The 15,620-nt window shown below is 33.0% G+C and overlaps 1 protein-coding gene across 2 annotated transcripts in view; it reads right to left on the reverse strand.

The window, feature by feature from the left end:
- Positions 1-236: 236 nt before the first annotated feature.
- LOC119604331 (protein WBSCR14 homolog) overlaps positions 237-15,620 on the reverse strand; it is a 63,220-nt gene continuing 47,836 nt past the window's right edge. For both annotated transcript variants that reach the window (XM_037956896.1, XM_037956897.1), the window contains exons 6-16: positions 8,639-8,771; positions 8,477-8,563; positions 8,243-8,335; positions 7,693-8,179; positions 6,237-7,615; positions 4,436-4,923; positions 4,125-4,367; positions 3,936-4,063; positions 3,746-3,869; positions 782-911; positions 237-709 (exon numbers count right to left, since the gene is read on the reverse strand). In XM_037956896.1, coding sequence (XP_037812824.1) covers positions 576-709; positions 782-911; positions 3,746-3,869; positions 3,936-4,063; positions 4,125-4,367; positions 4,436-4,923; positions 6,237-7,615; positions 7,693-8,179; positions 8,243-8,335; positions 8,477-8,563; positions 8,639-8,771 — 3,426 coding nt within the window. In that variant the 3' untranslated portion in view covers positions 237-575. The remainder of the gene's footprint in view (positions 710-781; positions 912-3,745; positions 3,870-3,935; positions 4,064-4,124; positions 4,368-4,435; positions 4,924-6,236; positions 7,616-7,692; positions 8,180-8,242; positions 8,336-8,476; positions 8,564-8,638; positions 8,772-15,620) is intronic.

Raw genomic sequence — 15,620 nt, forward strand, 5'->3', positions numbered from 1 at the left:
TATATATTTTTAAAGAACTTTATTTTGCAATAAAAACAAAGTAAATTTTTATTATAAGTATTTTTTATTATTTATTTTCAATTAATTTTAGCTTAAATTATAATTTAGGCACATGTTTTCTTTTATATTTATATTTCTTCCTAATTTAATTTAAAAAAATACAAAGTAAACAATTTGTACAATATTTATCATTCTTTGAAAACGAAAATCTTTTAATAGTACGTTTTTTTTTTTCATAATAAAAACAAATAATTGAAAAAACTTCAAAATAGAAATAATAATAAAAACATATTTTAAGGCCTTGTCTGAAAATACACACCAGAGTCGTAGTAGTAGATATATAAAACTAAAATTTGCCAAAAGTATTAATTGAGCAGTTTTTTTTTTAAATGAAACTAAATTTTGAGCAGATTAACAACTAAATTACAGTTATAGTTTAATGCCTTCATGTGTAGACAAATTGTTTGATGATTGGTGGTTTCAGATAAGGCCCTTTTATCACTTTGTTAAACCTACATAAAAAAATTAACTAAAGAAAATAAAAACATTAAAAATTATCTCTAAATTTTTGATAGTTATGTTCCATGTAAATTCGGATGATGACCACTTGTATTGTTGACCGCTTTGGCGATTTCCTCTTGTAACGTTGAGGGTGGATCAGATAAAATATCGGTTTTCATTGAAAGATATTTTAATTTATTTGAAACGGCTGTAAATGGAATTATTTTATATAATTAAATTTTTCAACTTTAAGCAAGGTGTTTTAAAAATAGTATTTTACCTGGCCTTAAGTCAATTAAAGAACAATGTTGATCCACCCATAAAAAGGCTGTGCGCCTTAATTCATCTAAACTTGCACTAGAGACTGTGGAGGTATATGACGTTAATAATGGCTCTAGTATAAGGCCCAACTGTAAAAGTTTAAAGCAAAATTATTAAATTAAAGACTAAAGAAGTTTATTATAAAATGTAACAAAGTAAAATGACAACTGAACCAGAACTGAAGTAAAAATGAACTAGAATTGATGAAGAACTGAACACGAACTGAGCTAGAATTTAACTAGAACTGAACTAGAACAGAACTAGAACTGAACTAGAACAGAACTAGAACAGAACCAGAACAAGAGCAGAACTAGAACTGAACTAGAACAGAACTAGAACAGAACTAGAACAGAACTAGAACTGAACTAGAACTGAACTAGAACTGAACTGGAACTGAACTGGAACTGAACTAGAACTAGAACTGAACTAGAACTGAACTGGAACTGAACTAGAACTGAACTAGAACTGAACTAGAAAAGAACTAGAACTGAACTAGAACTGAACTAGAACAGAACTAGAACAGAACTAGAACTGAACTGGAACTGAACTAGAACTGAACTAGAAGTGAACTAGAACTGAACTAGAACTGAACCAGAACTGAACTAGAACAGAACTAGAACTGAACTAGAACTGAACTAGAACTGAACTAGAACTGAACTAGAACTGAACTAGAACTGAACTAGAACTGAACTAGAATTGAACTAGAACTGAACTAGAACTGAACTAGAACTGAACTAGAACTGAACTAGAACTGAACTGGAACTGAACTAGAACTGAACTAGAACAGAACTAGAACAGAACTAGAACTGAACTAGACCTGAACTAGAACAGAACTAGAACAGAACTAGAACTGAACTAGAACTGAACTAGAACTGAACTAGAACTGAACTGGAACTGAACTAGAACTAGAACTAGAACTGAACTAGAACTGAACTAGAACTCAACTAGAAGTGAACTAGAACTGAACTAGAACTGAACTAGAACTGAACTAGAACAGAACTAGAACTGAACTAGAACTGAACTAGAACTGAACTAGAACTGAACTAGAACTGAACTAGAACTGAACTAGAACTAGAACTGAACTAGAACTGAACTAGAACTGAACTAGAACTGAACTGGAACTGAACTGGAACTGAACTAGAACTGAACTAGAACTAGAACTAAACTGAAACTGAACTTAACTAAACTTAAACTGAATTAGTACTGAACCAGAACAGAACAAGAACTGAGCTAGAACTGGACTAGAACTGAACTAGAACTAGAACTGAACTAGAACTGAACTAGAACTGAACTAGAACTGAACTAGAACTGAACTAGAACTGAACTAGAACTGAACTAGAACTGAACTAGAACTAGAACTGAACTAGAACTGAACCAGAACTGAACTAGAACAGAACTAGAACTGAACTAGAACTGAACTAGAACTGAACTAGAACTGAACTAGAACTGAACTAGAACTGAACTAGAACTGAACTAGAATTGAACTAGAACTGAACTAGAACTGAACTAGAACTGAACTAGAACTGAGCTAGAACTGGACTAGAACTGAACTAGAACTAGAACTGAACTAGAACTGAACCAGAACTGAACTAGAACAGAACTAGAACTGAACTAGAACTGAACTAGAACTGAACTAGAACTGAACTAGAACTGAACTAGAACTGAACTAGAACTGAACTAGAATTGAACTAGAACTGAACTAGAACTGAACTAGAACTGAACTAGAACTGAACTAGAACTGAACTGGAACTGAACTAGAACTGAACTAGAACAGAACTAGAACAGAACTAGAACTGAACTAGACCTGAACTAGAACAGAACTAGAACAGAACTAGAACTGAACTAGAACTGAACTAGAACTGAACTGGAACTGAACTAGAACTAGAACTAGAACTGAACTAGAACTGAACTAGAACTCAACTAGAAGTGAACTAGAACTGAACTAGAACTGAACTAGAACTGAACTAGAACAGAACTAGAACTGAACTAGAACTGAACTAGAACTGAACTAGAACTGAACTAGAACTGAACTAGAACTGAACTAGAACTAGAACTGAACTAGAACTGAACTAGAACTGAACTAGAACTGAACTGGAACTGAACTGGAACTGAACTAGAACTGAACTAGAACTAGAACTAAACTGAAACTGAACTTAACTAAACTTAAACTGAATTAGTACTGAACCAGAACAGAACAAGAACTGAGCTAGAACTGGACTAGAACTGAACTAGAACTAGAACTGAACTAGAACTGAACTAGAACTGAACTAGAACTGAACTAGAACTGAACTAGAACTGAACTAGAACTGAACTAGAACTGAACTAGAACTGAACTAGAACTGAACTAGAACTGAACTAGAACTGAACTAGAACTGAACTAGAACTGAACTAGAACTGAACTAGAACTGAACTAGAACTGAACTAGAACTGAACTAGAACTGAACTAGAACTGAACTAGAACTGAACTAGAACTGAACTAGAACTGAACTAGAACTGAACTAGAACTGAACTAGAACTGAACTAGAACTGAACTAGAACTGAACTAGAACTGAACTAGAACTGAACTAGAACTGAACTAGAACTGAACTAGAACTGAACTAGAACTGAACTAGAACTGAACTAGAACTGAACTAGAACTGAACTAGAACTGAACTAGAACTGAACTAGAACTGAACTAGAACTAAACTGAAACTGAACTAGAACTGAATTAGTACTGAACCAGAACAGAACAAGAACTGAGCTAGAACTGAACTAGAACTGAACTAGAATTGAGAACTGAATTAGAACTGAACTATCACCAAATTTGAACTGAACTCGAACAGAAATAGAACTGAACTGAAACTGAAATAGAACTGAACTAGAACTGGATTAGAAATGAAGTAGTAAACAAATCTTTTCTTTAAAATTTCATAAAACAACTTACTATCCAAAATTTCCAATTATCCTGGGTCCGACAACGTACATATTGTTCATAGAGCTGTCTAACATGCTCCGTGCCCTGACGTGTTACTGGCGCTCCATTGGCTGGTAATATTGAATGAAGATGTCTACAAAAAATAAAAAACAATTGTTATTAAAATCTTGAAATAACAAACCTTTTTATAAAATCTTACGTTAATGAATTATTTAAGGCATCACGTTCCATACGTAAGGCATCCATGCGTTCTTTCAATACATTGCGTTCATTGCGTAAATGTTTGATATGTTCAGCACCTTTTTGAAGCATTGCAGCTTTACTCAACTGAAATCATTGAAAACATATTTTACAAACAATGAATGGAACAATAAAATTATTAACCCACCTTGGCATTATTTTGCTGCAGTTGTGGTATTAAATCATGCAATTGATCAAAACCGTTCTTAATGTTGTAACGTCTCTTTTGTTCGGCATGTATATGACCAGCACGACGTTGACTATCGCGCGGATACTTTAAACTTTGTGTGGGCGAAAGTGGTGAATCTTGATCATGAAATGATTCTGGTGATAAGCTGAGATGTGTTGAACAGCCTGTTTGAGAACTTGCAGTTAATGGATAACTTAACATCTGACAAAAAAGAGGAAGAAACATTTAATAAGGAGATCAAAATGGAAGTTACGATGTAATATACTTACTTTACTGGCTGGTGGACTGCTTAGCATGGAAGGTGCTACCGGTGTTGGCAAGGAGGTTGATTTCTTTGGTGATTTATGAGGCTGCTGCTGAAGATGAAGATGTTGCGTTTGTTGTATGTGTTTTTGTTGTTGTTGCTGCTGCTGCTGCTGTTGACTTTGATTAAGTTGTTTTTGCTGATGCTGCTGCTGTTGTTGCTGCATGCTAATTGGCGATGTTGCATTAATTAACGTAGGTGATGAAGGTGAAGACAATGATTGATGTTGTTGTTGTTGCTGCTGATGATATTGTGGTTGTTGTTGTTGCTGAGCAGTCGTTGTATACATGCTACTAGTTGGTCCCGTTATGGTTGACACTTTGTTTTGCACATTCATTTGTGTTGTTTGCATTTGTAGCCCTGTCATTGTAGACATTGCCACATTTGGTGAGGTTGCAATATTACTTGTAGACACACTTTGTTGCTTACCTAATGTCGACGACATACGGGAATCTAAGGTTGAATTAAGTTTAAATTATTATGGAGCACTTAGAAAACGTACGTACTTGGTGCTCTGTGATTTATAGTTTTACATGGTCAAATGAAATGCTAACATAAAATATCTATCTATAGCGTGAATATTTCAGAATAAGACTTTAATATTTATTTTTCGGAATTTGATCGTAATTTTCACCAGACAAGAACTAGAACCTAACTAGAGCAGAACTTCAACTGAACTGGAACTAAAGTAGAACTGAACTAGAAGTGAACTAGAACAGAAACAGAACTGAACTAAAACTGAACTGGAACTGAAGTAGAACTGAACTATAATGGAACTAAAACTGAACTAGAATTGAATTATAACTGAATTAGAACTGAACTAGAACTAAACTAGAACTAAACTAGAACTGAACTAGAACTAGAACTGAACTAGAACTGAACTAGAACTGAACTAGAACTGAACTAGAACTGAACTAGAACTGAACTAGAACTGAACTAGAACTGAACTAGAACTGAACTAGAACTGAACTAGAACTGAACTAGAACTGAACTAGAACTGAACTAGAACTGAACTAGAACTGAACTAGAACTGAACTAGAACTGAACTAGAACTGAACTAGAACTGAACTAGAACTACTGAACTAGAACTGAACTAGAACTGAACTGAACTAGAACTGAACTAGAACTGAACTAGAACTGAACTAGAACTGAACTAGAACTGAACTAGAACTGAACTAGAACTGAACTAGAACTGAACTAGAACTGAACTAGAACTGAACTAGAACTGAACTAGAACTGAACTAGAACTGAACTAGAACTGAACTAGAACTGAACTAGAACTGAACTAGAACTGAACTAGAACTGAACTAGAACTGAACTAGAACTGAACTAGAACTGAACTAGAACTGAACTAGAACTGAACTAGAAACTGAACTAGAAACTGAACTAGAACTGAACTAGAACTGAACTAGAACTAAACTAGAACTAGAACTAGAACTAGAACTGAACTAGAACTGAACTAGAACTGAACTAGAACTGAACTAGAACTGAACTAGAACTGACTAGAACTGAACTAGAACTGAACTAGAACTGAACTAGAACTGAACTAGACTACTGAACTAGAACTGAACTAGAACTGAACTAGAACTGAAACTAGAACTGAACTAGAACTGAACTAGAACTGAACTAGAACTGAACTAGAACTGAACTAGAACTGAACTAGAACTGAACTAGAACTGAACTAGAACTGAACTAGAACTGAACTAGAACTGAACTAGAACTAAACAAGAACTGCCAGTATTGAAATAAACATAACACAAACTTACTTGTTGTTAAGAGTTGAGCTAATGTACTATTGAGCATTGGATCACTGGTTGCCGACTGTAACTGGTGATTCAGATTTAGAGTGTTGGTACCACCGACGCCGCCGCCAACACCACCACCAGTACCACTGTTAACAAGCATTGCATTTGCGGATGATGCTGATGATGAGGAGGACGATGAAGACGATGCCGATGAGTGTATCATGTGCTGATGTATTGAATTACTGCGAGAACGTGTCTTACTACTTTTACCCACATGATATTTTGTTGGCACCGCAAAATTATTGTCGTTTTGTGTTAAACGTGTATCGAGCTTCTGCAGTGATACATTCAAGGGTAAACTATTCGAACGAAAAATTTCTTTTGGCACCAAAGAATTGGTGGAAATTGTTGGTTGCGAAATTTGATGTTGTGGCTGTGGATGGTGTTGTTGTTGTTGTTGATGTTGTGAATTTAACAGGTTTTGTAAATGTTGTGCCTGATTAGACGACTGTTGCTGATGATGATGTTTTTGTTGCTGTTGTTGTGGGGTTTGCTGTTGCGTGGATTGTGGAGGTAAATTAAGTTGTTGCGTTATGATACGTTGCTGACTAGTTTGTTGCATATTTGGTGGTGATAACTGGGCGGGTCGTGTTTGTAAAGCATTTGCTAAACCAGGCAAATGAATGCCCAGTGTAAGAGGTAATGATTGTGTATGCATGGTACCACCTCCGGCAGAGGATGTTTGATCGTGTTGTGTTTGTTGCATGTACATTTGATTGTTAGATGTATTGCCTCTCATATTTATATACGTACCAGTGGAGGCGGATTTTTTAAAGTTACCTGTATGATTGTATGGTTTGTAGGTAGCATACCCCTCCGCTGAACCCTGCGACAAATTAAACATTGTTAGAACATCCGGCGAGGGAACCTCAATTTTAATATTTTGCAAAGTGTTATTGTTTGATTGATTGCTGGCGTTCATTTGATTTGGGGCCTGTGGAGGTGTCATAAGACCAAAACCTCCGGCAGCATTGCTACTGTTGATATTTTGTCCCGTTAACTGACCACTCACCATGTTTGCAAGATTTTCCGTTGAACTACCATAAGTGCCCGGATTATTTAACAAATTCGTATTATACTGTTGAGGTGATTGTGTAAATGTGTTGCTGAGCGTTTGTTGCTGTTGCACTTGCTGCTGTTGTTGTTGCTGCTGCTGCTGCTGGGCTGCCTGATAAACAGTGGCCTGGTGATGCAGTGTGTTGCTCGCTAGTGTGGGCTGCTGCAAATGTTGAGGATGCTGTTGCATTTGTTGATTCTTTTGTTGTTCCGCCAACATCTGCTGATAGATAGTAGTCTGATGCAGAGTCGGCTGGGCCTTGTCGTAATTGTGCGGCTCCCGCCTAAACAATAAAGTAATTTTGTTTTTGGTTTGCCCAAGAATTCTAAGCATGTTAACAATAAAAACCCTATAAATTACCTAAAAGGTCTCTGAGAACTCTTTGAAATACGTCCTTTCTTCACGGGGAAGTCATTGTTATTCTGACGTCCCATACTGCTGTTGCTGCCCGCTGAGCTAATAATATTACTGTCTCCTCCACCACTTAGGGAGCTACCGCCGCCACCACTAACAGAATTACTGAAATGTTTCATCTGTTGTCGATTAACCTGTTGCATTAGAATGCTGTTCGAGGTACTTTGGGCATCACTCATAATGGCATCATCATTTGTAAGAGACTGCATTTGATTGGCGGTTTCATTTGTGCGATTGACGGGAGGAAGCATTTGTACACTATTGTTAGCGCCACCTCGTGTAGCAAATTGCTGTTCAATATCAGAAAACTGTAGAGTATTAAGAGGTGTATTAAGTTCCAACATATTTGTATCATCATTGTTATTTGGCATTGATTGAACAACATTGGAGGAGGAGACATCCATCATATTACTAGAATCTATTTGTTCAGCTCCTGGCAAATAAACGAGAATAAATATTTTATGATAAAATAGTTAAAGGTTTTGTTACAACTTACCCATTATGGAAGAAAATCCATAATCGACATTTTTAATCATTTCATCTGAACCTTCTTCCGGTACTGGTGGTAAGCGGGAATTTTGTAATAGTTCTAAAAGTTTAAAATTTGTTTAATTTTCAAAGTATTTTTTAAAGTTTATTGATACTAAATGTTTATACAAATAATTTGATATGTTTGCCAAAACTTTTTTATTTTTGCTTTTTCGCAATAAGTAGTTCCCTTTTTACGTACCAACAAATGTTAAATCAATATCATCTAAATTCGGTTGTAATGGACCCAAACTGGGTTGTATAAAATCTGCAATACCAGCGCCACGTGCTAAAGATTATAATTAGATTACAGTTAAAACTTGTTAATAGTCAGTTGTTTATATTGGATATTTGAAAGTTTTACCAATTTCTCTTGAGTCTGGAAATGGGAAAGGACCATTTATCGCAGAAAACAACGTATCACTAGTCCAATCGTCCGATAACATCAAGCATCTGTCATTCAATGGTGACCATTCTAAAAAGTCAAATTCACTTTTCTGTAACAGAAATAAAAAAGTAATTGATTAAACATTTAGTGCTATAAAATTAACCTAACTTTTGCATTCGCGTTAACCTTACTTTTACCTATTCTAGAACTTTACTGATAACCAAACAATTTTCAGCAATTTGTAACAATATTTAATTGTTTTTCTAATAAAACAAATGAAAGGAATTGAATTTAATTTGTTCACCTTAAAATCGATAACAATTTTTTACAAATTATTCAAATTAATGAAAGGATAAAAGATTCCACTATAAATAAACAATTTTTCTTTGCCTAAGACTAATTTGGCTTAAACCTTCGAAGTGTAAAGTAATACGTTAAATCAAAATGTTAAAAGAAATAGAACTCTACTATAATATACTTCAAGTGATCGGCCTATTAGGTGTTTGTTACGATAAAAATAGAAAGTGTTATAGAATAAAAAATAATCTAATATTTTATATACGTTTCATTTTCTTACAATTTATATGGATGCTATCGATTTCTATATTCATATTTTATCCAGAAGGATTAATATTCGATGAATACAATAAAACCGGAAATTATTTCAATCAATTCTCGGCAAATATTTCTTCTGGTTTATGTTTTTTACTAAGTTTTTGTTGGATTTTTAGACAACACCGGCATTATCATCTATTGGAAAGTTTACATAAATGGAATTGCATATATTTAAACAATCACAGACATCGAATTAATTCCAAAATCCGTGTGATAATACTTGTACTGGCTCTTGTAATCTATGCTTTAAATATCGTACGTTCGTCATTCTTAATTACTCGTGTTGATTGGTGTTATTTACCTTGGTTCGCCTATTTTACACGAACTCTCCTATTGATCGTTGTGTCATCAATTTATTTTTATATTGTCCTTACATTATCTGATTGTATGGCATATGTTTTTGTTTCTATGGAAAATCTAATGTTGGAATTTAATAATTTGGATATGAGGAAACTTCATGATTTGTTGTTGCTATACTATGAAATAAGATATCTGGCGAGACAGGAGGTGAGCAGTACGTATGGGCTTGCCGTTATGGTTTGTACAATTGCTATAACTATGGAAGCAACATCTAATGTTTATATTTTCGGTACATCGGAAATGAATTTTAAAACCTTATTTAGAGCAATTGAATCCTTGTCATATATGTTTCCAATTTTAATATACCTTATCCTGGGAATTGCTTGTAATAACTTGGAAAAAACGGTAAGTTTAAAAGTTGAAATTTTTATATTAATTTCAGTAGAAAACTTGAAAATGGCCAATCTTTAGGTGAAAGATTAGCGATTAAATTAAAATTAATCCTCGAAAGATGTTTTTGAGTACTCAATTAGTTAATTTTGTTTGCAAGTTTAAGCGCCCAATGGAGGTGGTTTAAACATAAGCACGAAATGCAAAAGTGTAAACAGCTGATGCAAAAAAAATAATACAATTTTAATAAATATTAACATTAAAATGTTCTATTTATTGATTAGTATAAGTTATGGACACTTCAAAAGACATTTTTTTGTTTTTAATTTAAGTTTTTATTAATTTTCATATTAAATTTACAATTGTCTTCTTTTTTTATAAAATATGCATTGTTTTGATAACAAACAGTGACGTTTTCTGTTGTTTTGTATGGCAACACTGCGAAGTTTAATCTTGTACTCAAAACATCAAAGGGGATTAACATAAGATTAAATTTATTTTTAGATTAACTAATCTGAATATTAATTGGCATTTGATTGCCATCTCAAAACCCCGCTCTAAAAGAATTATATTCATCGGTTAGGAGAATTCGGTAAATTTTGAGACAGGACAGTTTCAATCAAATTTTGGCCAAAGGGCTGGTTTATTCCACTAATTACGTCACGGATTTTGAGTTTTTATGTTGGAATTGATTCGATTGGCTCTGAATAGGCACTATCTTTAACATATCCCGACAAGTAACATATAAATATAGATAGATAGATAGATAGATAGATAGATAGATAGATAGATAGATAGATAGATAGATAGATAGATAGATAGATAGATAGATATATAGATAGATAGATAGATAGATAGATAGATAGATAGATAGATAGATAGATAGATAGATAGATAGATAGATAGATAGATAGATAGATAGATAGATAGATAGATAGATAGATAGATAGATAGATAGATAGATAGATAGATAGATAGATAGATAGATAGATAGATAGATAGATAGATAGATAGATAGATAGATAGATAGATAGATAGATAGATAGATAGATAGATAGATAGATAGATAGATAGATAGATAGATAGATAGATAGATAGATAGATAGATAGATAGATAGATAGATAGATAGATAGATAGATAGATAGATAGATAGATAGATAGATAGATAGATAGATAGATAGATAGATAGATAGATAGATAGATAGATAGATAGATAGATAGATAGATAGATAGATAGATAGATAGATAGATAGATAGATAGATAGATAGATAGATAGATAGATAGATAGATAGATAGATAGATAGATAGATAGATAGATAGATAGATAGATAGATAGATAGATAGATAGATAGATAGATAGATAGATAGATAGATAGATAGATAGATAGATAGATAGATAGATAGATAGATAGATAGATAGATAGATAGATAGATAGATAGATAGATAGATAGATAGATAGATAGATAGAACAACAAGAACAAAAGAAAAATTTGACAGTCGTATGGCTCTCTTCATTTTTTGAAATGAAAGAAAGTTTCATTTCATCAGGGATCTATTTTTATGTAAACACATAAAAAATGAAACAGCTGTTTTTATTCTACTTTGTTAGTGTCTTATACCAATAGTATAAAAGCAAAAAATATAAATCAACATCTTTTATTCTCTTTTTAAGCAGATTACAGATGTAATTTAATTTCATTTTCCATGCGTAAAGTCTTACGAAAAGTCTCATAGTCAAAAGACACTTTAACTTTAGTTTGAGTTTAACTGATTCTCTGTCTGTTTTTCGAATTAACATAAAAATTATCTTTTACTCCTTAGGTCAATATTTTTGACAAATTATTAATATGAAATCTATCTAATAATGAAATCTATAATTACATTTTTGTGTAAGTTAGTCCTTCTTTAAGTATTTGTATTAGAACACAAATTTATATTCAGTAAAAGTGTGTAACAGTTATCGAAAACATTAAATACAGTTGTAAAATGTTCGATGAATTTCGAATCTATTATAACTTACTAAAAATAATCGGTTTAATGAACGTTTATTATAATAAACATTTAAAGTGTTATAAAATTTCAAATAATATAACGTATTATATTTATCACATATGCTTACAAATTGTGCATATATGCTCAATTGCATTATTTATGTTCAATTCAGAAATTTTCATGTTTGATGAATACCAGAATACAGGAAATTATTTCAATCATATCGCTACCAATATTTCTTCAAGTTTGTGTGTATTATTAAATTTATGGTGGATTTTGAGGCAACACCAACACTACAAGCTCTTGTTAAAGATACATAACTGGAGGCACGAATATTTAAAATCTCCAAAATATCTCTTTTATACAAAAATCCGCATGGGATATCTACTATTGGTTTTTGGATTTTACTTTTTTAAAACAATACGTATGGTGCTTTCAATGATTGAAATAGATGAGATTTATTTTTATTTACCCTCGATTGCCTATTATTTGCGTACTCTATTATTGCTTATAATTTCCTCAATTTATGTTTGTATTGTCATGTCTTTAACTGAATTTATGGAATTTGTATCGGATTCTATGTTGCATCAAACTTTGGACTTGAATAGTATAGAAATTAAGAAGGTTCAACTACTGCTTATGTTTTATTATAAAGTAAAGCATATGGCAAAAGTCGACGTTAGCTGTACGTATGGTATTGCCATAATGGTGTGTACAATTGCTGTTATTATGGAATCAACATCGAGTGTTTATTTATTGGCCATATCAGAAATGGGTTCTAATAGCACAAAAACCGTTCTTGAAGCCATGACATGGATATTGCCAGTTTTAATATGTTTGATTGTGGGCTTATTGTGCAATAAAATAGGAATGGAGGTAAGTTTTCTAATGGATTTAAGTTTAGAGAATTTTTGTAAACCTACTCGACTTTTGCATAAACGGTTTCCGAATATTTTGTCATTGTAGAATCTATTTAATACTTTTGATGTAAACAATTTAGTCGAAATATTAGCCTTTTGAGATAATCAACCCAATTTCCTATATAATCTCGAGTGTTAATTCTGGAAAGACAGACCTTGTTATACATATTTTCTGGAAAACATAAGATCCATTGTTTTCACCACTTTTGAATGCTAGGTTCTTGTTGATATCGAACAGGGCTAAGTATAAATCGAAATGCTTTACGTCAACATGTGCCATGATGGCTTTATTACACGGTGGTACTTTCACAACCACTGGATGAGCTGTTAGATGACTGACCACCGCCTCTTTATGACTTGCAAAGCACACGCAGGTGGCAATTTTGATACAGGCTTTGGCCGGTCCATGTACAAGATAACTCGAGTTATATAATCTCTGAACATTGATGGCCCGTTGCTTAACTTCCGAAATTCAAAAACATTATATACAACTACGCAGACAGGATGGCGTCTGTTGAGTCGGCAACAGCACCTAGAGACGTAATCGGTAGACTGAAACCATCAAATAAGTCTAGGACTTGTTGTTAGTCACAGAGAACACATTGTGGTAAATCTGTTATGACCAGAGTAAACCCTGAACATACCACAGCCAACGTCCAAAACACTTCCCTGTGAGCTACCGGTTTCTGGTTTGACTCCAGGTACATAAAATCTAAGGAAAGGCCCTAGCCTCGGCAGGTAACCATAGCACTTCGTTCTCCCCGAATTTCAATCAAATTTTATCCTAGGCATACTCTGGCCTATGGTCTGCCGGTTAAGTCATTCCAGGAAAGGCTGGGGATACATTTATAGTCCCGGCAGACTAGAGGTACTGGCAGTACCACTTTTACCCGGGATTGCAATCATACTGAGATGGAGATCAATAGGAACTAAGATGGCGATCAATAGGAACCATTAGCCAAGTATGCACTCGAATCAATCTTGCATCGATGGCAAATAGATAGATCATTTGCCACTAATAACTGGTCACTGTTAATATGGAATACATTCTAAAGGCAGTGGACTATATAATGTTTATATGGGATATTTCATAACAAAGAAAGAGAAGACATGGTAGTTAATCATCCAAGTTCTTCCCCTGCTCTCGAGAGCGAACATAATTAGACTTTAGGACCTACGTTTTGCTCTAAACATGCTGATCTAAGTGATGTTCCTGAAGTGGTACTATGTATTTTGAAATTTATGTTATAAAAATGGTAAAACATGTTTTACAATTTACTTGCTCCACTGTAAGGTCGCCATCTACATATTTAGATTCCTTGTGAAGATTAATTTGTCTATTTATTATTCATAAATTAATTTCTTAAATTACTACAACCTTTATTCGTTATATGGTAACCACTAATATCACTAATTAGTAGACGTCGAATACTTCCTCTATAAAACAAATATGAAACACTTTACGGTTATTTATAAACTTTTAAAATTTGCGGGTTTCATGTCCGTTTCTTACGATACTAATGAACATTGTTTTAAAATTAAAAATACATTATTTTATTATATATATTTTGCGCTCATACAAATCGCACTAACAATATCGATAACTTTATTTTTGCTCAATAAAGAAAAATACTTTTTTAGTAAATTCAATAAAACGGGAAACTATTACATTTATATAGTTATGCAAATTTGTCATGGAGCTCATATACTACTCAATACATGGTGGCTAGCGCAGCAACATAGACATCTAAAACTTTTAGAGACAATACGAAAATGGAACGTTATATATTCAAATAAGTTAACGGTTGAAAATTTGAAAAAATTAAAATTATACCAAAAAATATGTGCAATAATGTTAATTGTGATTCCTCTTAATTACCTGCAAAACGCTGTAAGATTTTATCACATACAAACTGATAGAATACCAAATTTTCTATATTTTCCCTGGATAACATATATAATTTGGTGTGTTATAACGATTTTAGTGTCTGCGATTTATATTTATATTGTGTTAATTGTATCGAATAGTTTAAAATATGTTTCAATTTCTATAACAGAATATGTGTTACAATCAAACGTTTCTGCTAGGGAATGTGATTTAAAAATATTGCAAAAATTATTAATAATTCACAATAAAATTTTAGTCGTTTCAAGAACGGAAATTAGCAATATTTATGGCTTTGCCCTATTAACATGTACAACAGCTATAATTACCGAAACAGTGGGAGATAGCTATATAATGGCTATATCGGGAGTAGATTCACACGTACTTGGATTTGAAGGACATTTATCATCACTGTATTCATTAACATGGTTATTGCCAATGTTAATATTTTTAATTATTGGATATTTAGTTAATAACACTAGTGAAGAGGTAATTATTTGTAATTTTTAAAAACTATATTACAGTTAATTATATTGATATGTGTGAGTTAATAAATGGGACATTAGTTGGCCGATTTGTATGAAATTTAACGTACAAAAAAAGGAAGTGTTGCTTTGAATTTGGACTTAATGGACCCACCAAAGGCGAGGTCAGGTGGCCCAAAAGTAGGACACTTCTGGTATGTTAAATTTTGTGTTCCGATTTCCATAAAATCTGCTCATCGAGTACTGCATTTATCTATCTATCTATCTATCTATCTATCTATCTATCTATCTATCTATCTATCTATCTATCTATCTATCTATCTATCTATCTATCTATCTATCTATCTATCTATCTATCTATCTATCTA

This window comes from Lucilia sericata, unplaced genomic scaffold, assembly GCF_015586225.1.
Source record: "Lucilia sericata isolate MDLA Ls3-8-SP2 unplaced genomic scaffold, ASM1558622v1 Contig000383F_arrow, whole genome shotgun sequence".
Lineage (NCBI taxonomy): Eukaryota > Metazoa > Arthropoda > Insecta > Diptera > Calliphoridae > Lucilia > Lucilia sericata.